Source organism: Parasteatoda tepidariorum, chromosome 9 (genome assembly GCF_043381705.1).
Source record: "Parasteatoda tepidariorum isolate YZ-2023 chromosome 9, CAS_Ptep_4.0, whole genome shotgun sequence".
NCBI classification, from domain to species: domain Eukaryota; kingdom Metazoa; phylum Arthropoda; class Arachnida; order Araneae; family Theridiidae; genus Parasteatoda; species Parasteatoda tepidariorum.
Genome location: NC_092212.1, coordinates 82,762,319 through 82,786,921, shown reverse-complemented (window position 1 = coordinate 82,786,921; position 24,603 = coordinate 82,762,319). Strand labels below are relative to the sequence as shown.

General features: G+C 28.3%; 1 protein-coding gene across 1 annotated transcript in view; it reads left to right on the top strand.

The window, feature by feature from the left end:
* Nucleotides 1-24,603, top strand: part of LOC107440357 (protein tyrosine phosphatase non-receptor pez) — a 190,635-nt gene that overhangs the window by 150,437 nt on the left and 15,595 nt on the right. Inside the window, exons 9-16 of the mRNA XM_071185889.1 lie at nucleotides 760-912; nucleotides 5,917-6,005; nucleotides 10,566-10,653; nucleotides 14,858-14,940; nucleotides 16,780-16,824; nucleotides 17,256-17,265; nucleotides 20,974-21,025; nucleotides 22,004-22,346. Of these exons, the coding sequence (XP_071041990.1) occupies nucleotides 760-912; nucleotides 5,917-6,005; nucleotides 10,566-10,653; nucleotides 14,858-14,940; nucleotides 16,780-16,824; nucleotides 17,256-17,265; nucleotides 20,974-21,025; nucleotides 22,004-22,346 (863 nt within the window). The remainder of the gene's footprint in view (nucleotides 1-759; nucleotides 913-5,916; nucleotides 6,006-10,565; nucleotides 10,654-14,857; nucleotides 14,941-16,779; nucleotides 16,825-17,255; nucleotides 17,266-20,973; nucleotides 21,026-22,003; nucleotides 22,347-24,603) is intronic.

The following is a 24,603-nucleotide window of genomic DNA, read 5'->3' as shown; positions in this document are numbered from 1 at the left end:
TGATTTAAATTTATAAAGACATTAATTTCTTGAAATGCATCATTAATGATTTTACTTAATGATTTTTTTTTTCGGGTTAAGCTCACAATCACCCGAGTCCCAACACTGCAGTTGGTAGAAGAAACTTCAAGCACTTTCTTAGTCCCATGTTCTTTTTCCAACAAATATTCACTTACAGTCTTTTTCTTAGAAATGTTTCATGAGATTCTTCTGACTTTTTGAATTTTGAAAGAAGTTAAAACATTACTACTTATTTTATTCTCTTAAATTTCAATTAATATATAAAGCTGAATGCATAGCTTTATTTAGCTTTCTTGAACTGTCAAAAAAAGAAGAAATAAAACTTTAAATAAATTTGTCAGTAATTTAAATGTTTACTTTGTATGAAAAATAGTTTGATCCACTTTTTTATTTATTTTTTCACGATTCAAATCGATAGGTATTTTCAGACTTATTGTTCCTTTCTTACTCTCTTGCAAAGAATAAATAATATTTTCAAACATGGTATTGAAAAATATTTTCAAGCATAGTATAGTCATTAAAACATAAATTTTTTTTTCAACTTGTTGGTTATTTGGGGGTTACCCTCATGTTCCAAAGTTTTGAAGAAGAAAATTTGATTTGTTTAATATTAAAAAGTAACTGTGCTTTTAATTACTTTAAAACCTACCTTCACACATTTGATATAAATGTGTTAGGGTAGCATTTATATCAAATTCTACAATTTGTATCTAATTCTACCTTCTATTATTGTTGCAGCAAATTGCAGGCAACAAAGAGAATGCTATTTTAGAGAGAGTCATTCTGAGTCACAGAAGTCTCCAAGGAATGCCACAGCAACTTGCAGAAGTGTATTACATCATGGAAGCCCAACATCTCAATGGTTATGGATTAGAATGTTTTGCTGCTAAAGTAAATCAATTTATTTTATTTTTGTTTTATAAGATCTGGTTCTGGCCACTTTTTAGTTTTCATGTCATTGGATCAAAGTATTGCTAATGCAATAATTTGCACAATCCTGAGGACTCTGGTAGTAGCAGAATTTTTATTCTTTGCAGTATTTTCTCAATTTAGCTTAATAATTTTGTTTAGAAACAATATAGCGATGATACAGACTTAACAGCTTTTACTTAATTTTTATTTAAAAAGCTGTGTAGAATTTAATCTGCTGATGTTGAAATTATCTGCAGTAACTGCTGCCAGGCCGAGACCAAGTGTATTCCTAAATACAGAAATGATATCCTTAAATTTTCATGACATAAAGACATTAATTTGAGGTGTCAAAACACTTCTGAACCAATTTTTCACCACTTTTTTTTAATACATTTTACCTTAACTGCACTATCTTCATAACAAAGACTTTAAAGGCATGTTTAAATATGTTGCAATTCATTTATTGTTGTTGTTGCTCTCTTAGGGCACTAAGCCACTGGAGGTGTGATTGTTATTGTTTTCCATTTCTGCCACACCCATACGTCACACCCGTTTATACTTCATACTTTTCTATTCAAAACTAACTCATCTGATTTATTAATTTTAAACGTATGCTAATTTCTGTAACACCATAATTGTCTGGTCAACAATTTTAATATTATTTTATACTTTATTATGTGAACTATAATACTAACTGGTTTTATTAAATTTTATACCTAACTTTTTAAGTTATGGTAATTTTTATGATTTTTCCAATGATAATATTTAAGTGGTTACAGACTACTAGAAGCCCAAAATATTTTTTTCTGTATCCCTGTTTTTAAAAAAATTTTTGTACCTCCTAGAGGCAAGGTGGGTTTATGCTGCGGGTTTGAGCTCATTACTGAAAAAGGGTTTTAGACTCTTCCAAGCTTGAACTTGTGATTAAATTTTCATAAACCTTTTTGCTACTTTTAAACAAACTGTTGGTGCAATTATCTAGTATAAAAAATTTATTAACTAATTATGATAATATGGTTTAAATGATTTATTTCCTTGTTAAGGTGTCAAAGGGCAAGTGACAATACCACATAAAATTGGTTTTTATCCAATGTATAGCTTGAGCTCTAAGTGATCCTATATATCTTGGGCTAGGGTGAGTTTGGAATGAAATTCTTTGGGATGACTTGAATCTCTAAGACCAAGCCAAACTTATCTCTAGTACCCCTGCTGTAAAGTTCTCTTGCCTATACTACTACTCATTCATTTTTGAAAGATGAGATTTTCTCTCCTGTGCTCCATAAAATATTTTTATCAAAGAGAAAGATACTGTAACAGACCTGCCAACTTTCAGTTTCTTTTTGTGAAACTCGATCGACAGGAGTATTTTCTTAGGGTTTTTTAAGAGTGATTCCTGCTTAGTATAACTTGAGTGCAACTTCATTTGTTTGTTTTAAGTCCCTAGTTTTTTGTTGATAATTTTTCTATGTTTTCTAAGTTTTTAGCAAAAGACATAACTCCGTTCTTGATCTTTTAGAAACTCGGTTATGTGCTGTACAGTTTGCAGACATTTCAAATTTTTCTCATTCTTGGTAGAATATTTTCAAAATGGAATTAAGTCAGTGGCTGGAAAAGTTAAAGACTGCAGTTTGCCAAGTTAAATTTGGTGTTATTTAACATTTCACACAACGATGTGACTGTAAGAAAACATTATGCCCTGCAACAAAAATCCAAAATTTTCAAAACAAACTGGAGAATTTATTGATTGGGAAAAGAGAGTTTCAGGATTTGTAAATTTTTAATTAATACTAAATCAGTCATGCAATTTATTTACAAACAAAAGATTAATTTACTATTTTGTAATGTTTTGAAGTAAAAAAAGTTACTGAAATATGCTTTTTAAACTTAAATATGTGTGAATTTAGTATTTTTATTTATCTTTTCATCTTGTTTTGCTAACATCTGTGGTCGTAAGAAGCCTCAGGCATTTTTGAGGTTGATCAATCTGCTTTTATCTCTTTATCTTAACTACTTAAAACTGTTTTCTTTTAAATTATGTGAACTTATTGTGTTATTATTAACTTTAAAAAAGTAAATAAAATAAAGTAAAAACTTTGTGTTAATTTTTTGATTTTTAAGAAAATTAAAACTTGACTTTAGCTATGGCCAATTAATAAAGATTTGTTTATAAAAATAGAACATTAGAGGGTTGACATAGTGAAACAAACTTATCTATATAGACACGGTGAATTAATCTACAACGACGCGTCAATATGGTAGGCCCTTTTCCTTGACTGATGGAGTGTAATTCAGAGTTTGTCCGCTAGAAAACAGAACTAATTTCAGAAAAATCAAGGTACCCGATTTTACCGCACTAACCAGTTTAACCCCGCTCTCCCCTATATATTTATTTCCGACTAGTAAATATATATTATAACTGTTCACAATGTGATAATCAAAACTATTTGAATTTTTCCTGATATAAATTACAAATTAAAATCTTTTACGACCAGTATTTTCTCTTTTCTTGGTAAAATACATCCCAGTTTAGCAGGGTTGAGTTTTGAAGAGAATAGATGTTCCATGTACATATTTTCAAACTTAAATTTGTTTTTTTATACAATTTAAGCATTTTCTTGTAAATTTTAGCTTCATTTCATAGGTATAACCATTTTTGTTCAATGTATGTTTTTTGGTGGCAATCACTTATCTTCATGATTTGTTTATTTTTTTCTTTCAGGATCATGCTGATAATACCATTATCATTGGGGTATAGGCATTTGTATATGGTACCTTAACAACCAACCATCGATTTATTTTTCGTAAGTCCTTATAATTAAAGCACATTTGTTTTGTACATTTTATACTTGTAATTGATATTTATTTTCATTTTATCTCAGGGTTCCTACTTGTAATATTATTTATTAGCTCTAATGATGCCCGTAACACTAATTAAAAACTAAGTAGGTTTAAACACAAGCANGCAAACTTCAGTTTTTGACATTTTTGACGGGTTTTTGACGGTTTAAACCAGTATTATACCCTTGTCATGTCAAAAACCACTTTTTGACGTCAAAAACCCAACCCTGGTGGTATATTGGTGCCAAAATATTTTTTTCTGTATCGCTGTTTTTAAAAAAAATTTTGTACCTCCTAGAGGCAAGGTGGGTTTATGCTGCAGGTTTGCGCTCATTACTGAAAAAGGGTTGCAGACTCTTCTGAGTTTGAACTTGTGATTAAATTTTCATAAACTTTTTTGCTACTTTTAAGCAAACTGTTGGTGTTGCAATTATCTAGTATAAAAAATTTATTAACTAATTGTGATAATAAGGTTTAAATGACTAATTTCCTTGTTTAGGTATCAAACTGCAAATGACAAGACCACATAAAATTGGCTTTTATCCAATGTATATCTTGAGCTCTAAGTGATCCTATATACCTTGGGCTCGGGTGAGTTTGGAATGAAATTCTTTGGGATGACTTGAATCTCTAAGACCAAGCCAAACTTATCTCTAGTACCCCTGCTGTAAAGTTCTCTTGCCTACACTACTAACCATTAATTTTTGAAAGATAAGATTTTCTCTCGTGTGCTCCAAAAAATATTTTTATCCAAGAGAAAGATACTATAGCAGACCTGCCAACTTTCAGTTTTTTTGTTGTTTTTTTTTGCGAAACTTGATTGACAGGAGTATTTTCTTAGGATTTTTTTAAAAGTGATTCCTGCTTAGTATAACTTGAGTGCGACTTCATTTGTTTATTTTAAGGCCCTAGTTTTTTGTTGATAATTTTTCTATGTGAGTGGAAATTTTTAGGAATTTTTAGGAAAAGACATAACTCCTTTCTTGATCTTTTAGAAACTCGGTTATGTGCTCTACAGTTTGTAGACATTTCCAATTTTTCTCATTTTTGGTAGAATATTTGCAAAATGGAATTAAATCAGTGGCAGGAAAAGTAATGACTGCAGTTTGTTGGTGGTATTTACCATTCCTGACAACAATGTGACTGTAGGAAAACATTCTGCCCTGCAACTACAATCCAGAATTTTCAAAAGAAACTGGAGAATTTATTAATTGGGAAAAGAGAGTTTCAGGATTTGTAAATTTTTAATAAATGCTAAATCAGTCACACAATTTATTATCAAACAAAAGATTAATTTATTATTTTGTGATATTTAGAGGTAAAAAAAGTTACTGAAATATACTCTAAAAACTTAGTTTAAAATATGTGTGATTTTAGTATTTTTGTTTATCTTTTCTTATTGTTTTGCTAACATCTGTGGTCATAAAATGCCTCTGGCATTTTTGAGGATGATCAATCTGCTTTTATCTCTTTACTTCTTAAATTGTTTTCTTTTAAATAATATAAACTTATTGTGTTATTAATAACTTTAAAAAAAATAATAAAAAAATAAATAAAGTAAAATAAAAACTTTGCGCTAATTTTTTGATTTTTAAAAAAATTAAAACTTGACTTTAGCAATGGCCAATTAATAAAGATTTGTTTAAAAAAAAAGAGAACATTAGAAGATTGATATATTAAAACAAACTTATCTACACACATGCGATGAATTAATCAACAGCACACAATATGGTAGGTCCTTTTACTTGACTAGTGAAGTGTAATTCAGAGTTTGTCCACTAGAAAACAGAACTAATTTCGTCAAAATGAAGGTACCTAGTTTTACCTCTCTACCTGGTTTAACCCCACTCTCCCCTATATATTTCTTTTTAACCAGTTAATATGTATTATAACTCATGACTATTTCAATTTTTCCTAATAACTATAAGCAAGAAATGAAAATCTTTCACTACCACTGTTTTCTTCTTTTCTTGGTAAAATACACCCCAGTTATTGCACCTAGCAGCAATGAGTTGTGAAGAGTTAAGATGTCCCCTCTACATGTTGTCAAACTTATTTTTTTATTATACAGTTTTCATTTTCTTGTAATGTATGTGTTTTGGTTGCACTCACTTATTTTAATGATTTGTTTATTTCTTTTTTCAGGATCATGCTGATAATTCCATTATCATTGGGGTATTGTTCATAGGCATTTATATATGGTATCTTAACAACCAACCATCGATTTATTTTTCGTAAGTCCTTATAATTAAAAATACATTTGTTTTATATACTTTGTACTTGTAATTTATATTTATTTTCATTTTATCTCACGGTTCCTACTTGTAATATTTTTTGTTAGCTGTAATGATATGTGTAACACTAATTAAAAACTAAGTAGATTAAAGCATCTTTATTGATAGTGATAGGCAAACTGAACTTTGATTCACAAACTTGGAGTTTACTTTATAGGTGTTGCCTAAACATAATGAGGAATAATAATACAGATTTTATATTTAAGAGCTTGTCCGCAAACCATTAAATTCAAACTTATTCTCTCTTTAACATGAATTTATTTATAGCCAGATATGTAAAATTTTCAGTAGATGTTGTCAGCAAATCATATTCTTTCGATAGCCTCCTATTCCTGTTTAACCAGGCAAAAGTCTTCGGAATTAGTTTTAATTAAATTTAGTTCTTTAGGATAAATATCATTAATTAAATCAAAATCATTACTATCAAAAATAATTAAATCATCAATAAATCTAAACCCAATTAATAAATTATGTTGTAAAATTTACCTTCATAATAATGTAAGAAAATATTAGCAAAAGCATTTGAATAACAATTACCCATTGAAATACATTTAATTTGTCTGTAAAAACAAATTCCATAAAAGAGATAATTTTCGAAAATGTTAACATTACATAAAATTATCCAATCCTCTTTATTAACGTCTTCATTATCAAATAATTATCGAAAATTTCTAAACAAATATTCTTTAAATTATTGTGTACACTCTTGAAAAGATTTTCAAAATCACATGTAAGAATATTTTTAATATTATTGTAATTTAAATATTTATTCTTGGTTATTATTAATAATAAAATGTTTATCATTTGAAATAATCTTATTTAAAATAATATTTAAATAATTAAAAAATCTTTTACCAGAAACAGAATTATAGCAGCCAGTACTGCAAGTTGCAAATCTAAATTTAACTGGTGTTTTGTGAAACTTAATTGTGGGAAATAAATAAGGGTTATTAAAACTATTGAGTTTTAATCCTATTTTCTTGGATAAAGCTAAAATTCTATTATCAATTTCTTTTTTAGAATTATTAATTTTGACAAAAGTATTATTGTTTTCATATTCTTTACTCATTAATAGTTTGAAAATTTTTTTTCAAATGAAGCAAAAATTATTAGAGACTTTATCAACAACACAAATAATAAAATTATATCTCAATTCCTTAATATATTTAATAATATCAAAATTCAAATAAAAACCCTGTTATTTTATATCATTGTTCAAAAAATTCAATTTGAAATCATACAATGCATGAAATTTCCATTCACTGAATCCCTCTACTGGTCAATTAAATTTACTTGAGCATTTTGCAATGAAACAATCTAAATCCTTATTGATTGAAGCTAGAATAAAATTTAAGTGATATTTTTTTCTTGGTCTAAACTTAGTCCCAAGTCCCATGAGAAATCTTAAATCTTTATTATTAATTAGTTTAAGCTCACCTGTGACAATGTGCTTAAAATCATTATTAACAAAATCTTCGAAATGCTCTTGCTCACACAGACAAATATCCTCTAAATCTTTTAAATTTTTACAATAGAAATTATAATTACAAATTCTTTTCTTTAAAGTCTTACAATATCTAAAACAAACAGAAACCCCAATCTTCTCTTTAATTGGAAAATATTCAGAAAGTTTATTAACAGTCATATTATTAACAGTATATTAACAGTTTATTAACAGTAGTAAAACTTTCAAAATCTTTATCAAGAAAATTAATAAGTAAATTCTTTTTTAATTTTTGGAACATTTAATTAATCAAAATTGTTGACAACAAGTTTAAATTTAATAAGATCTAAAACAATATATTTAAATTCAGGGGTAGAAAATTTTACAGTTTTTAATTGTTCTTTAATCATCCATTATAACACTGAACTTTTAATTCTAAAAATGAAACTCCTAATCTTTTTAATGTTAAATTCATTGACATCCAATAAACACAAAGCTTTGAAAAGTACCAAATTAAATTTATTTTTAATTTTACCTTTACAGTTACCCCTGCATCTTCTNCAAATAATAAAATTATATCTCAATTCCTTAATATATTTAATAATATCAAAATTCAATTTGAAATCATACAATACATGAAATTTCCATTCACTGAATCCCTCTACTGGCCAATTAAATTTTCTTGAGCATTTTGCAATGAAACAATCTAAATCCTTACCGATTGAAGCTAGAATAAAATTTAAGTGATACTTTTTTCTTGGTCTAAACTTGGTCCCAAGTCCCATCAGAAATCTTGAATCTTTATTATTAATTAGGTTAAGGATACCTATGACAATGTCTTTAAAATCAATATTAACAAAATCTTCGAAATGCTCTTGCTCACACAGACAAATATCCTCTAAATCTTTTAAATTTTTACAATCGAAATTATAATTACAAATTCTTTTCTTTAAAGTCTTACAATATCTGAAACAAACAGAAACCCCAATCTTCTCTTTAATTGGGAAATATTCAGGAAGTTTATTAACAGTCATATTATTAATAGTATATTAACAGTTTATTAACAGTAGTAAAACTTTCAAAATCTTTATCAAGAAAATTAATAAGTAAATTCTTTTTTAATTTTTGGAACATTTAATTAATCAAAATTGTTGACAACAAGTTTAAATTTAATAAGATCTAAAACAATATATTTAAATTCAGGGGTAGAAAATTTTACAGTTTTTAATTGTTCTTTAATCATCCATTATAACACTGAACTTTTAATTCTAAAAATGAAACTCCTAATCTTTTTAATGTTAAATTCACTGACATCCAATAAACACAAAGCTTTGAAAAGTACCAAATTAAATTTATTTTTAATTTTACCTTTACAGTTACCCCTGCATCTTCTCAGTTTACATGAAAAATTGTTATTAAAAATTCTCAATTTATTATAAATGAATACAGTATTTAAATCTATGTTACTTTCTCTATTTAATTTACTATTAAGCCCATAGGGGTTTAAAGTTTTTAATTTATGAATAAAAATCTTTTCATAATCTACTCTTAGATTTAAATCCTCAATAAATTTAAGAATATTAATATCTTTAAAAGAATGCTTTTGAAAATAAACAACTTCAATATCAGAGTCATCATGTTTACGAAAGATTTTAATGACTGATCTATGGCTATTAATTTGTTTATTTAACTCAGTACCTGTTTGTCCAATATATTTAAGTGAGCACGTTTTACATTCTATAAGATAAATAATATTTTTCTGTTGGCAAAAAATAAATTTGCTAGAATCTGAAATAAAATATAAAGAATAATAAAAACTAACCATTAACTAACCATAACTAACAATAACACGGAACAGGACCGGAAACTCCATAAAAAATCACTTCATCTAAATCATGAAGGACACAAATTATTAAGTTAAATAGCATAATAATTTCCAATCAAGATTTCTCAATTGCTGCAAATCTAGGCATGAAAATATGAAATCTAGTCAGAAAATAAATTTAATTTACAAATACAGAAAAAGACAAAAAGGTAAATTAATAATTAAAACTTCAAATCAAAATAGAAGAGTGCCTAGAGCAGCTAAAACCAAATTTGCTTTATTTTTATAGACATTCAAACAAACAATCAAAGCAGGAAAAAGTAATAAAAAGCAATAAAATGAAAGATATGCGTGTTGGCCAGACGGCAGTTCTTCGAGGGTAACTGTAACTTTAACTATTTTCTCTATTTTTATTTATAAGTGGGCGTTTCATTTTTAAGTCTTACTATGCATACTTTTAAGTAGTGTTTGCTGGTGCATTATTTTTCTGTGCTCTTATTCATGATTTTCTCTTATTTGTTTATCCATTATGGGGCCTCGGGGGCACTGTCAGTTTTGGTTTTACCACTGACAACAGAAAGGCTCCTGTGTGTTGGTAGGCAGTGTGTCACCTGAAGAAGTGTTGTCTTGCCAACACACATATCTTTTTTTTATTGCTTTTTATTACTATCTCTTGCTTTAATTGTTTGTTTGAATATCTAAATGTTCCACATGTCATGCCTTTTTTAAAAAAAAGTAAATGCTAAAATACAAGCATTATTAAAGAACGAATTCAATAAAAAGTATGTAAAAGAATTAAGTTCAGTCAATTTATCAATTTATCTTACAGAAAGATATTAGTGCTGGAGAGTTTTGTCGCAGATAGCTCAAAAAATTCTGCCACAGGATTCATTCAGACTTTCATTTGGACGTGTCTTTTCAATTACCAAAAATGAAGCTTTATGTCATGCCTTTCTAGGGTGATATACTTTTAATTCATTATTTAATTCAGTTCGATTTCTGTTGTGTCTTCAAACTGATTTAAAATTTACAATTGTGTGCTGTAGATTTTCAGAATAGTCCACTTGCACACTGTACTATCCATTTCTTGTTTATAGAATGTATTCCTCTTTGTGGCAGCATTTGTTACATTCATTTTTTTACGGCTTAAATAATAAATATCACATTTTTTAAACCTCAAGTGTGTATTTTTTTACATTAATATTCTGCCTTTCTTTCTTTGTTAAAACAGGTGGGAACAAATAATAAATCTAGTCCATCATAAAAGGTGTTTCAGCATTGAACACAGAAATGCTTCGAAAGTTTTGCAGATATATTTAGTGAGTATCTAATGTATTACAGTATGCTCTCGATATCTCAAAGTTGAAGGAGCGCTAAAAAAAATTTCGAGATAGCAAGTTTTTGACATAGAAAGTTCGAAACTAAATATGTTCTGAAACGTAAAAAAATACTACTATTAAATATGTATGTAATGATAGTTGACTATAAGTCTAAATACAACAAAACTAATTTTATTTTTAAGAGTAAGACAAAAATTGTTATACATTAAATAGAAAAGAATTAGTTTAGAACTTACATTGTGACTTTTCTGAAAAAATTCATTTTCTATTTTGAAAAAGATTCAACATAGCAAGGTTTTGAGAAGAAATTCTTTGAGTTGGAATTCAAATTAACATTAGGTGGATATATATTGCCAAGGGGAAAAATATTTTTTTTTACTTAGCAAGGTTTTTGAGATATCGAGAGTATACTGTTTGTAATTTCATAGGAATATTTTTTTTTGTAATAGCATTATTTTTTACAATTTCATTTTGTTTTAACAAAGGCATATTATACATTAAATATGTGACTGCTTATGAGGGTAGTATTCTCTAATGGCTTGCTTACATGATAGTTGTGATATCAATACAGAAATTTATTTACAAAACAATTTATTTTAAAAAAAAAGCGCCTTTTTTTAGTTAGGAAACAAAATTTATACTTTAAAGAATTGTTATTTAGCCTTGAGGAAATCGTTAGGCAGGATGTTCCATACTGATCACACTTAGTATATATTTTTAGAATCGTTTACAAAAATTAAGAAAAGGTGGAGCATCATAATTTTAAATTTTAATTAACAAAAAATGATATTGTTGTCAAAATTGTAAAAGTTAAAATTATTGCTATATGATTATAATTGAGATAAATTGATTATATGATAATAATGTTGAGCCAGGCATGATGATAAATATTATTGAATATATTGATCATAGATTTTCTTCCTTTTTTGCTTTTTCTTATTTCTTCTTAATATCGAGAAGGTGCAATTGAAAGTGCAAAACGGATATAAATATGGCTTAAAATAAAGAAATGGAACAGAAGGGATAAGTGAAGTATTTCAAAACTTGAAATTATATCTGTTATAGCCAGATATTGTGAAATTCATTAAAATAAATCGAATGAACTGGGCAGCTCACATTTTCAGAAGGAATGATGACTCAAATTTAAAGAAAATCCTATTACACAAACCCCTAACGAACAGGAAAAGAGGTAGACCCAGGCTGAGATGGCTGGATTTAGTTGAGACTGATTTCCTTACTCTAAAGGAGAAAAACTGGCGAACAAGTGTCAAAAGTAGAGAGAAGTGGATTCGAATTCAAAAGAAGGCACTGGCCCACCCTGGGCTGTCTGGCCATATATGATGATGATGAATGATAAACTATTAATATTATACAGGACATGCCATAGCTGTTTTGGAGAAAAAAAATAGAACTTGTTTGGTAAAATTAAACTTCAGTAATATGTTTCTCAAAATAAAATAAACAATGCATTAATTGCAAATTAAATCACGCTGGATATTATTATGTGAAATAAAATGATGTGTAACATTAAAAAATATGGTACCTTTCTATTTCTCTGATGCAAGTAATTTTGGCTATTTTATCTATCTATTTATTTTAAAAAAATTCACTTAAAATTAAAAAAAATTTTTTTTAATTTACTTGCACTCAGTAAGCTTGCATTGCTGACTGGGAAAATGGAAAAGTACCAAAAGTATGCTTTATAAACATATTCAGCAATTTCATTTTCACTTATTTGTCTCCATACCATTAGTTGCTTTAAAATATAAATACTTATTGAGCTATCAATTAAAATTATTTCTTACTGGGAGCTAATTTAATGATTTGTTATTTTTAAAATTTTTACTTTATTTCATTATTTAATAATATTTGTAATTAAACATTTTACCCCAATTCTTAACCTTTTAAAAGAAAGGAATTTATGAATGATCCCTTAGTTCACCATTTTCAAACTTCTGTGATTGTTAACTGAATTAAATTAAAACTTGAAAAAATCAGTTAAAATTTCTATTCATGAATTCACCTTTAAAACATTTTTGATGACAATTTTATTAATCAAGTTATGAATTGTAATACAAATTGTACAAGTCAAGTTATACTATAATACAAGTCCTGAAAAATGCAGAAACAACAAATTGGGTACAACAGAATTTCTATTGCAATTCGTGTCCCTCGGTTCTACAACATGCTATGTTAGAATTGTTAATTAAATCTTTTACCAAAATCAGGCAAAAGTTCCAAAGAAAGTGGTACACTCATTATAATTGAAAGATTATATTTTTACTGTTATTTATTGTCATCAGGTAATATTTGTCTTAGCTATTTATTATAGATACTAACTTTCAATTCAAATGTCGTGAGTTATTTTATATTTTCTGATTCTAGAACATCAATTCCACAGAACTTTCTGTAGAAGGATTACAGTGGTTCAAAATTTTTTTGTTTTAATTATATTTACATGCATTCAATAATGTTTAATTTAATTAATATTTTGGTTGTTAATATTAAATTAATTATGAATGCCAATAAGAAGAAACAGCAAAATGTTTTTTTTTTTAATATTTTTTAATAATACAATTAAATAAATTCTGAAAAGGATATACATTTGTAAAAAATTCAATAAATGTTTCTCATCAATCTTTTCAATTAAAATAAAATAACTAGATTCAAGAATAAAGAATTACAACTCTCTATGTTTTATCAAAGTTCTTTTTTAAAAATCATAATTAAATCAAGTTATTTTATTCATTTTTATCATAAGCATACTGCAAGTACTAATTCATAATTTCAAATATTTCATTATTTTCATTAAATACTTTCAAAATGATTAGTCTGTTTGGTCAATATATTCATTGCTGCAAATAAACTTTTTTTGTTATAATGGGGTTCCAAAGCTGTAAAAAACTGGGAACAGCTCTTTCAGATAATTGGAACCTCACTTACAAACATTTGTAACATGAAAGGGGTATTGTGTATCATCTGCTTATAATCTTGANTTCTCCAGGTCATCATAGGTATGTGTAAATGGTATAGGTATGTGTAAAATTTAAAATATATTTTAAGTAAACTAAGAAGTATTGAGAAAAAGGAAAGAACCTTGTTTAAAATTTTTTTTCTCTAATTTTTCGATTTAAAATTTGTTTTTTTTTTCTTACTCAAGAAATTTTCCGGAATTTCGACTTGGGCTTACAATCACCCCTGTCAATATATTCATTGCTACAAATTAACTTTTTTTGTTATAATGGGGTTCCAAAGCTGTAAAAAACTGGGAACAGCTCTTTCAGATAATTGGAACCTCACTTACAAACATTTGTAACATGAAAGGGGTATTGTGTATCATCTGCTTATAATCTTGAACCTATTGAGAGAACGCCATGTCACGGGAGAAACTTTTCGTTGTTTTCTCTTCCACCCCCGTTTCTAATTTAAGGTATAAAGAAAGTGAGTTCAAACAAAACTAAAGTGAAGTTTCAAGCACTGAAAAAAAATTTATAATATTAAAATGAAAGTAAATCTTAAAAAGATAACTTAGAATTTTGCAATGGCAAAGTTCTCTTCGAATAATTTGTTTGCAATCTGATATCTGCAAATTTTTCATGACGTTCTTTAGGTTTGCCTGCACTCACTTTTTCTTCCTTCTAAATTAGTAATGGAGGTGCAAAAAATTTGTGACAAAAAGATTCTCCCTTGGTATTGCGTCCTCTTAAAAAAAAGTCAAGCATCATTGACCACGGTCATTAAGCAGGTGGGTGACCACTTTGATCAGCCTGCGTAGCGGTATAGGTCATTGTTAAACTGTTCTACCGTAAAGTGCTCGGCTTCGCTCGCAGGTTGTTCAGCTATCAAAGTAGGGGAGCCATCCCCTTTGCAAAGGATCAAAATTGCGATGGATTGTCTTCAGATCATCCTCAAGGATGTTTCGCAGACTGTGCGTTTAAATTATTAAAGTTTTTTTTTGTACACCCTATTTTTTAAGGGGTAATTTCCCTTAAAAGAAGTACTGCATTTCCCTTTGTCAGTTACACTGTAACCATAAATGATGAATTTAAATTATTATTAAATATGTAAAAAAAATTGTTTTTCCTTCTAATTAATTAATTAATAAATTAAATTTGAAGAATGAAATATTTTTTATATTATATATTTTTAAATTCATATTATATCTTTTTTAAATTCATGCCAGGATGATTCTCATTTTGCTAAGTATGTTTGGAGAACGTGCATTCAACAACATGGCTTCTACTCCAGAAATGAAGGTGTCCTCAAGTAAGTATAATGCTTCTCAACTGTTGTGATTCTCTGTTTTTTACGACCCACTACTTAAGCAGACTAATCTAGGGACCACAAAGCCAAATTCGCCGACACATGCAAAAAATGTGAGATTTCTTGTTTAAAAAGGCTGTTGGCTACCAATAATTCGCATAAGTGTATCAAATATTGCGACTAATAATAATAATTACAGAAGAGCTGTGAGGGCTCCACAGATAGAGCGTTCGCCTTCCAATGAGGTGAACCGGTTTAAATCCCAATAATGGCTGGTCGATGCAAATTCAGCACCCGACTCACACCGACCACTGTGCTGACGAAAAATATCCTCAGAGGAAGACGGATCACGGGTTAGAGTCCCCTTGCCGTCTGACTAACCGAACTAACGTCTGACTAACGAGCGAGGCCGAGCACTTTACCGTAGAACAGTTTAACAATGACATGGGAGGTTTTCATGGTTTTCCCCTCCATGTAACTCAAATGCGGGTTAGTTACATCAAAAAGCCCTCCATGAAGGCAAATTTTTCCCAATGCTTGATCCAAGAGTTCCCTTGTCTTCTGGATTGTGTTCAAAATGACAAGGCTACGGAGCTGAGTGTTAGTAATCATAAACCCAAAAATTGGGGGTGTCTCTTCAAAGACGGTTACAAAGCAATTAGGGAATACGACAATATTGCAATAATCATTGTTGACTACAATGATCAAATGTGATAATTTTGCAATAGTTATTGTTTATCTGTAATAACTAATATGAAAATATCGCTAATATGATAACAGAAAGGATTATTCTTGGATTTGATACTGTAATGCTGTGAGTGTTATTAAATTTAATTTTGGTACGGAAAATATTACAAGATAAAAATAATATGAACTTGTTTTTACTTTACAAAATGAATTAATGTTATGCAAAGTTATAATTAAATTAATTAAAGTTAATTTTTAATTAAAGTTACTAGATCACTACACTAAAACCCAAAGCTAAAGCAAAAAAGGGGATGAGGTGTTGCAAATTTCTTATGTTACTATGGGAGGGGGCTAGTTATTTTATTATTTTTGATGACTTGAAGAGGGAGGAATTTCAAAATGGCCATCAATAGGCTTAATTAATGTGTGAATGGCCCCCTATTGCTTTAAATTGAGGAATTGAAACAGTGGTAGGGATGGTCTGATTGAAATTTATTGTGTATGTCTAATTTTTTTTAAATAAAAAGTTGAGTCCCCTTTTACAATATTTTTGAGCTCTAAATTTATACTATAAGTATTTGGTAAACAATTAATGCGGTTATATTAAAAATTAAAAAACACAATTTTAATTGAAGAAATATCTTTTGCAACCATCACATGCAGATTAAAGCAGAATCATTATGAATATTCTCTGCTTTTATTTTTAGTTTTATATTTCTGATATTTGAAATAATTTTAAATTTTTTTACCCAACATTAAAAATAAGCCATAATTTACCAAATCAATATCACCTTCATTTATAAAATCTCATATACTATAAAACATTTCATATATCATTCTAACTTTTCTAGGATGACTTAGTTAAACTTTAATATTCCATTTTTTTGATAAAGATTAACTGTCGCTGACGTCATAGGTCAAATGTGTGGGTATGGGTGGTATTCTTCTTGAAGTACCCAATCGAACTATCCTCACTGTTGTTGTCTTTAGGCTGTTTGTATTAATTTTGCAGAACTCAACATTTGTGCATCAAGGTTAGAATAGCATAAAATAATCAATTGTGGAATGGTCAAAATGAAATGATCTGCAATACTCTACTTTTTTAATATGACTATTCAAGCTTTTATTTTAATAATTATAAATTTGTATTTTCAGTAGTCCTGTTCCTGAGCAATTAGTAGAACTAAAGCCACCTAATATGTGAGTAAACAATTTAATGTGCCATGAAAATTCTGTATATGGGTCAATATAAAAACTGTCATTTTCAGTTCGAAAAATTTCAAAAAAGTAAAGTGAATGAAAAGCTTGGAAACTTTTTATATTAATAGATATAATAATAAAAATGCATGTCCTCTAAATTTTACTTAATATTTAAGCAAATTAGTTGAACTCTAAATTTTTAAAGTGAGGGAATGATGTTTTATTTTATTCATTAAGTTATAAACACAAAACGAAATTTTTAATTTGTGTTATGTTCTGTTTTTTCTTTACATTTTATTTTTTGTTCTTTACGTGATATATATTTTTTCTTAATGTGTTATATTTTGTTTCAATTTTTGAGTGCTCCTCATTCTATTAATTTATTTTGCTATGACTATTGATACAATATTAGAAAGCATTCCCTTTTGCAGATATAATCGTGTAAGCTGATGAGGAAATTATATCTTTTCATTTTTTTGTTTTCGAGCTTAATATATATATTTATAATTTTTTTAATTACTTTATTTTATTTTAATAAGTCTTCTTTTCTTTTCATTATTCTTTAATATTTTCCATGTTTTCCGTATATTTTCTTTATATGAGTTCTATATACTTACAGCTTATGCACAGTAAATAAAACTAAAAAACTAATTATTTTTCTTAATTTTCTTTGTTTTCTTTAAATCCTTTTTGTCTTTATTGTGATATATTAAAATTTTACAAAATATAAAAAAATTTCTTCGCGTGATTTTTGGCCAAACTTAGATGTTTTCGCTTCGCTAATTTCAATAAAAATATCATTCGGGAAAAAAAAAATTTCCTTTCAGAACATAACTAATTTCAGATATAATTTGCCCTCACCCTTAATTAGGAAAGATCAAATGCTTGCATAAATGTAAGAATATATTTGTTCGTTCGTGAAATTATTTTCGCAAATGATTGTATATGAAATACGTAAACTGATTTCTGGCTAGAAAAAGCTCACTTTATACTACATCGGAACAATATACATTTACACTACATCGTAATGATTCAGAAATTCATATAAAAAACCTCTTTGATCTAGTTCTTTTGCAATGAAACTCTTAAAATGTTACCAAAATCAATCGAAGTTTTAAACGTTTTAATTTTCTATTGTCTTCCGCTCTATAAAATATTTTGCGAAAACGTAGTAGTAGTTAGCCCTGCAGGCTAAAATGATTTTATGCCAAAAATAAACAAAATATAAACTGACCTAAAAATACCATTTTGATAGAAAACCTGTAATTTTTGGAACAAAAGTAATTTCTGATTTTAAATATCTGTTGCAAACGGTTCTAAAAACTTATCCAGGTTGCAGAGTTTATAAATATCAAAAATTGCGTTTGAAATTATTAAAATACGAAGAATTAACTGGGACAAAACATTTATTATAAATAAAGCAGGTAAGAACCAACGACAAGCGCATAACACAAACGTTCCATGAAAATTATGAACAAGCCAACTGATGCCACTCACAGCTTTTAGAAATAAAATAAATAATGCCGCGGTGGCCAAGAGTATCATTTTTCACAATATTCACACCCAAGATAAGACCAAGTATCTGTATAAATGCGAAAAAAAGTTATTCTCGAGTGTTTTTAATTTATTTATAATTATTATTTTGATAATGATCGATATCAAATAGTGAAAATAATATCAAGCAGTAAACTAATTCTTTAAAAAAACTCTCTTTATAAAATATTTTTGGTACTTTTTTTATTTCTTTTTCATTCATACATTTAGCAATTCCTGACAGAAATTCGTTTAAAAGCAATAAAAAATGTAACGCAAGTATAATAATTAATATATAGGCATTTGGTAAATTTTTACCTGGTAGCAAACTTAAATGAGGAATATTTAAATGTTAATAAAAATCCTATTTCTTTTAAAAGTTTGCTAAAAATAAAAGCACCAGAATAAATAAAAAAATAGAATAAAAAAAATTTTTGTAGTCCCGTCTGTCAATGAAGGTGGTACGTAGTTCACCCAATGGGAAGTTGCCGTGACTCAATGACATAAAGAAAGTATCTTCAAACCAATCAGAGGTAGTGTCGGCCGCTTATCCCCACCCCTAAAGTCGGCGTGGGNATTTTTCGCTAGCAGTGATCCGGAAGTTTCCGGAGATCGAAGGTCCAGACGTTTAAAAAAATCATTGATCGCAGAAGTTTCCGAAAAATGAAATTTTCAAAGATGGAACTTAAAAACACAAGTTATTTGTTTGTAAGGGAGAGCCAGATACTTTATAAGCTTATATTCATGATTAATATTCATTTTTTATCAGTAAATAGTTGTTATAATCATTAACTCAAGAAAGAAAGACATATTTATAAATTTTAATTACTTCTCCAGGTCATCATAGGTATATGTAAATGGTATAGGTATGTGTAAAATTTTAAATATATTTTAAGTGAACCAAGAAATATTGAGAAAAAGGGAAAAAAAACTTGCTTAAATTTTTTTCTAATTTTTCAATTTAAACTATTTTTTTTTTTTTTTCACTCAAGAAATTTTCCGGAATTTTGACTTGGGCTCACAATCACTCCTGATGTAGTGAAGCTTCAAAGGTGCCGAAATTTCCTTTCACTATGACCGGGAGTTATCAATATCCGTATTGCAAACAATTTTAACTATTTTTTTCTAACTGCTCTCTTTTATTACACATTGTTTAAATAAATGACCAATAAAAAGAAATACAAAGATAATTAAAAAACAATATGTAGTTACAAAAATTGTGTTATTTTTTATTTCTCTTCGTCTTGCGTACAAAAAGTTTACGGATGGTCTTTATTTAAGGATGGGTAACTGAGATAGAAGAAGCAAACAAGAAAAAAATGCTCGTGGTTACATTCCACTCAATAGATGGTTTTAAAAATCGGCATATATATTTTATGTAGAAATTTCAAAATTACCAAAAAATGAAGAAAATAATCAGTCAAAGATAGAAAAAAAGTTCATAATATCCAATTTCCTCTCTTCTTTTGGTTTACTATATCCACACAAAAATAATATTATATGCGTATAGAAAGGCACAGGAGCTAATATTTCGTTCAGTATATCCGGGAGTTCAGTATAACGTGGTTTGACTGTAATTAGTAAGGTATTGCTATTGTGTTGATGACAAGATATCTGAAAGACTTCACATTCTGTCTTTTGTTCTTTATTGACATAGAATTTTTGAACAAATTCAACGGAAGAGGTGTTTTCTAATCCTCAAAGGAAAGGAAATTTCCACAAAAAAAAAAAAATTTCTGACAGCTTCATTAAAATTTTGAAGTTGAAATTTTTAATTATGAAATGTCGTCATCATCATAATTGACCAGACGGCTCAATGTGGGCCATTGCCTTCCTCTGAAGGTTTCTCCATAACGACTTTCGATTTATCTTTGATATCCAATTATTCTCATTAATTGCAACAAAATCAGACTCCACTGAGTCAGCCCACCTCAACCGTGACCTTCGCCGCTTTCTTTCTCCAGTGAGTCTAAAAAGCAGTATCTTTTTTATTGTAGTGTCATCACTCATGTGAATCACGTGGGCCATCCAATTTTATTTTTATGTATTTTATAATATCGGGTTGTTTATAGATCTTGTACAGTTCAAAGTTAAATCTCCTTCTCCAGTTATTGTTTTCATTTAGACAACCGAGTATACACCTCAAAATCTTTCTCTCAAATATTGTGATACAATTCTCCTCGAGTTTTGTCATTGTCCAAGCTTCAGAAGCGTATGTAAGACTGGCCGGACAAGAGTTTTGTAGATTAAGAACTTTATTTTTCTGAAAAGAAACCTAGATTTAATAGTTCTTCTCAGCCCTATTTGCCAGATAGAGACGGTTTTTTATTTCAGGAGTCATTCAATAATTGATCCTAAGTAAGTCAATAATTGTCAATAATTGATCCTAAGTAAGTAAAACTCCTTACTGTTTCAGAATTATTGGATGTATTCCACATTAAATATGTGGTATGCTCATTATAAAAGGTCTTTTTAACGTTAAATTAGCCATTTATTAAAAATTAATTTAATTGTCAAACCTGGGATCTCGTTAAACAGAACTCGTAATGCACTAATTTGACTGAAATGTTAATTCAGGTATTAAATTAACTGTATTTTTCTTTTCTTTTTTTTTAGCCAGCTGAAAACAAACCTCAGAGTGCAATTCAAGACAGTCATGAGTCATTAGGTATAAATAGTTTCATTTGTCTGTTGTTTCATTACTTTTGCCAAAATGCATAATTCCTTCTGAAGTTTGTAGCATTTATAAAATTTATTTTATAAATAAGGAAAAATAAAAGTCAATAAGTTCCTAATACAGAGCTCATTCTAGGCAGGGTAAACAGGGCGCAGCACCCTGCTGCCCTTTTAGTCAAACGAATCCACCCTGTTGCCCCTGAAGTAAATTAGTGCCCTTTTATAATAGACTCCATACCCTTTTTGCCCTTTCTTTCTTCAACCCTTCTTTATTTTCAACTCTTTTTATTTAGCTTCATTGCTGTCAATACATAGATTTATATGGCGAAGGAAAAATAGTGCACTTGTCTTTGAAAGTTTGCAGTTACTTCACTATCGTTAAATCATAATTATTATTAATCATTTTAATTATTAAATCATAACTACAGACACTTAAAAACATACATTTATTATTTTATTAATATATGCATGCATTTTAAATAAATTACTAAGCTAATTAGCTCATTAACTCGATATATATATATGTTAATTTATTAATAAAAATTAGTAATTAATATGATATCTTTGGTACTTTTAGTAAAGTAAAAATAAAAAATAGGTCTGCCTAATAGGTCGTGGTAAATATACTTACCACCAAAAGAAATGGCATCAAAATTTTAATTAATTTTTTATAAGCTAAATGATATTTTCTTTTCTTATATGAATTTCAATTCCAAAAATTCTTTAATTTACCTTTACTAGAAATAAATAGCCCACTAAAGTGTTTGGTGCATTTTTAGATTTTCTAAGTTTCAAGGATGTTGTTATAAATTTATTTTTATTTTTAGAGGTATATTTTGCATTTTGAAAGGATTTTTTAGAATACAGACTGTGGTAAACTGTCTTTCTAAGTTGTTTAACAAAAGGTCCTTAATTCATAGATGATTGGCTTTATTAGAAATAAGTAATTTTCACCTTACTATTGTTACAGATGGATTAGGTGTCTATCACACTGATCAACCTTTTAATGAAAATGTTCAAACAATGTCCAATCAGCAGCCTGATAACACTTCTTGCAAGGTTCTCTCTTCCCACCCACCTCCCATATCTGCACGCAACAGTAACTCTTGCATTTCATCTACAAATGGAGATTCTGCTCACTCGATTTATTCACAGTCGGCCCTCCGACGCGCGTCTTCGTCTGATGCATCCATTCATCGCAGCTTAGCCAGCATCCAGGAGACTGATACGAAACCTGTGTCCTCAGTTTTACCGCTCTATAGACAAGCTCCAGATTATGACACTGCAGTTAAGTTAAAATACGGCCTTCAGAGGTATGGATTTTTTTACTTTTAAAAACATAGTGAGCATGACCAAAAATTATGTAAACTCTTGCCTACAGTAGTGCAGAATATGCTTGATCATATAGACGATTTTCGGGGAGAATTCAGAGAGATCCGTGGGGGGGGGAGACCAATTTTTTGTCAAGCTTTAAAAAAAAATATTGCTAAAAAACAGTGTATGTAGCATTTTTAAAAAAATACTTAAAGGTAATTATTATTGTTTTTAAAACCCTTAAAGGTGTTAATTTTCATTAAGTTTATTAAAAATATTTTTATTTTTATTTATTATTTTTTTTAAAACCCTTTTTTTTGCGATGACAATTGTCAATGACAATGAATTACTCATTTACATACACTGAGCACTAGATACGCATTTCATACAAACACATTCATTTTGTGTAGCGTTTTTAAAAAGTGCTTAAAGGTCCTTATTTTTTATTTTGGGTTCTTTAAGAGCCCTTAAAGGTGGTTTTTTCAAAGGGTGTTTTTAAAAAGTGATTAATTTTCCCTTTTCAAAAATGATATTTTTTTTCTTTACCATGACGATTTTTGTTGCGTATTAGAAAAACGCCTGGTTTTCCCATTGTTATATTCAACTACAATCCATTTCAGCGTGCCTTCGGTCTGTATCTTTTTATGGTGGCTAATGTAATCAAGAAAATATTTCTTTGTCAGGGACTAGTTATTTTATCATGATGATGTAAATTCTTTGAAAATTATTTTGCATTTTGTTAATGTATATAGTGCTTAAAAATATGTTTAGAGTGCTTGGAAAGTACTTTAAAGGTGCTTATTTTTTGTTGAGAGATTTGACTACTCATGCTAATTAAATTTGTGAAAAATGCTTATTTTTTTCTTTTTTTTTATAGTGTTTTTTTTTTTTTTTTTTTTTTTTGCAATGGCAATGCTACTCACTTGTATACATTCGTGTACAGTGAGCGGGATTCATTGAAAAGAATTCCTGCTCTCCCTCATCAGGGTTTGTAGTTGCCCTGATATTTGTGATTTTCCTGATTAAAAATATGTCCTTTTTTGTCCTGATTTATAATTTGTAGCATTTTGTCCTGATATTCCTTAATTTTTTTCTCTTTGGTTGTTCAAAACTTTCAATTTAGAATAACACGGTATTTTAAAAGAATCATCTGAATTTTTTTAAAAATTACTTTCACTTGAACACTTGAGAAAAACCAGTCTTCTCAATGTCAAAAGTAGTGAAAGCTAGTAGTTGAGAAAGGGAAATTCAAAACGTTTTCCCACTGATAAAGGATTAGTTACTGTTTCTTTATCTTCCAATCAACAAAATGAATTATTGCTGAATTAGTATTGGAACTGTTACAAATACATAGTTTTGATAGTATAAAACATACTTTAAATTAAACTCATTACACCTAGAAGTAATTTTAAATTATATTTTTAAATGTTATTTAATCTTTACAACTTTCATTATTTGCGATAGAAGTTTAATAATTATTTTTTAGTGTTCTTAATTTAATAATCCCTGCACTTAATTTATTGTTTGTGACTTTAATTAAATTATTAGAGACTGTACTCACTTTTTCAGTAGTAATTAATTTAATGGTTTGGAGTGTACTTAATTTAGTTACATCTTTACAACTTTCATTATTTGCGATAGAAGTTTAATAATTATATATTAGTGTTCTTACTAATTTAATAATCCCTGCACTTAATTTATTGTTTGTGACTTTATTTCAATTATTAGAGACTGTAATCACTTTTTCAGTAGTAATTAATTTAATGGTTTGGAATGTACTTAATTTAGTTACAAAATTCAATTAGAAACTATCGTAAAGTTCATATGGTAATTTTTATTCAAAAAATACTTTTAGTCAATGCTAAAACCATTGAAAGCAAGGGTCCTATTTGATCCTATGCAAAGGATCAAAATAACGATTGCATGTCTTTGGCACAGTGAATATAAAATAATTAAATATTTAAATGTGCGCCATAAACTATTTTTTTTGTTCAAATAGAGCTATAAATTAACGCTGATGTTATCTTCATGGGTCTGTCCAGACATTTTGTAAAAGGTCCGTTTTTCGTGAAATTGTGAAAAAATTACATTCTTTCAACCAGGGTCCGCTTTTATGAATTTGTGCAAATAGGGTCCGTTATTGAAGAAAAAAAACTTTTTCAAGGAGTTTTTAAATTGTAAAGACATACAAGATTATGCTCAACACTGTAAAATTATAATTAAAAAAATTAAATTTAATATTCTTTAACGGAAAAT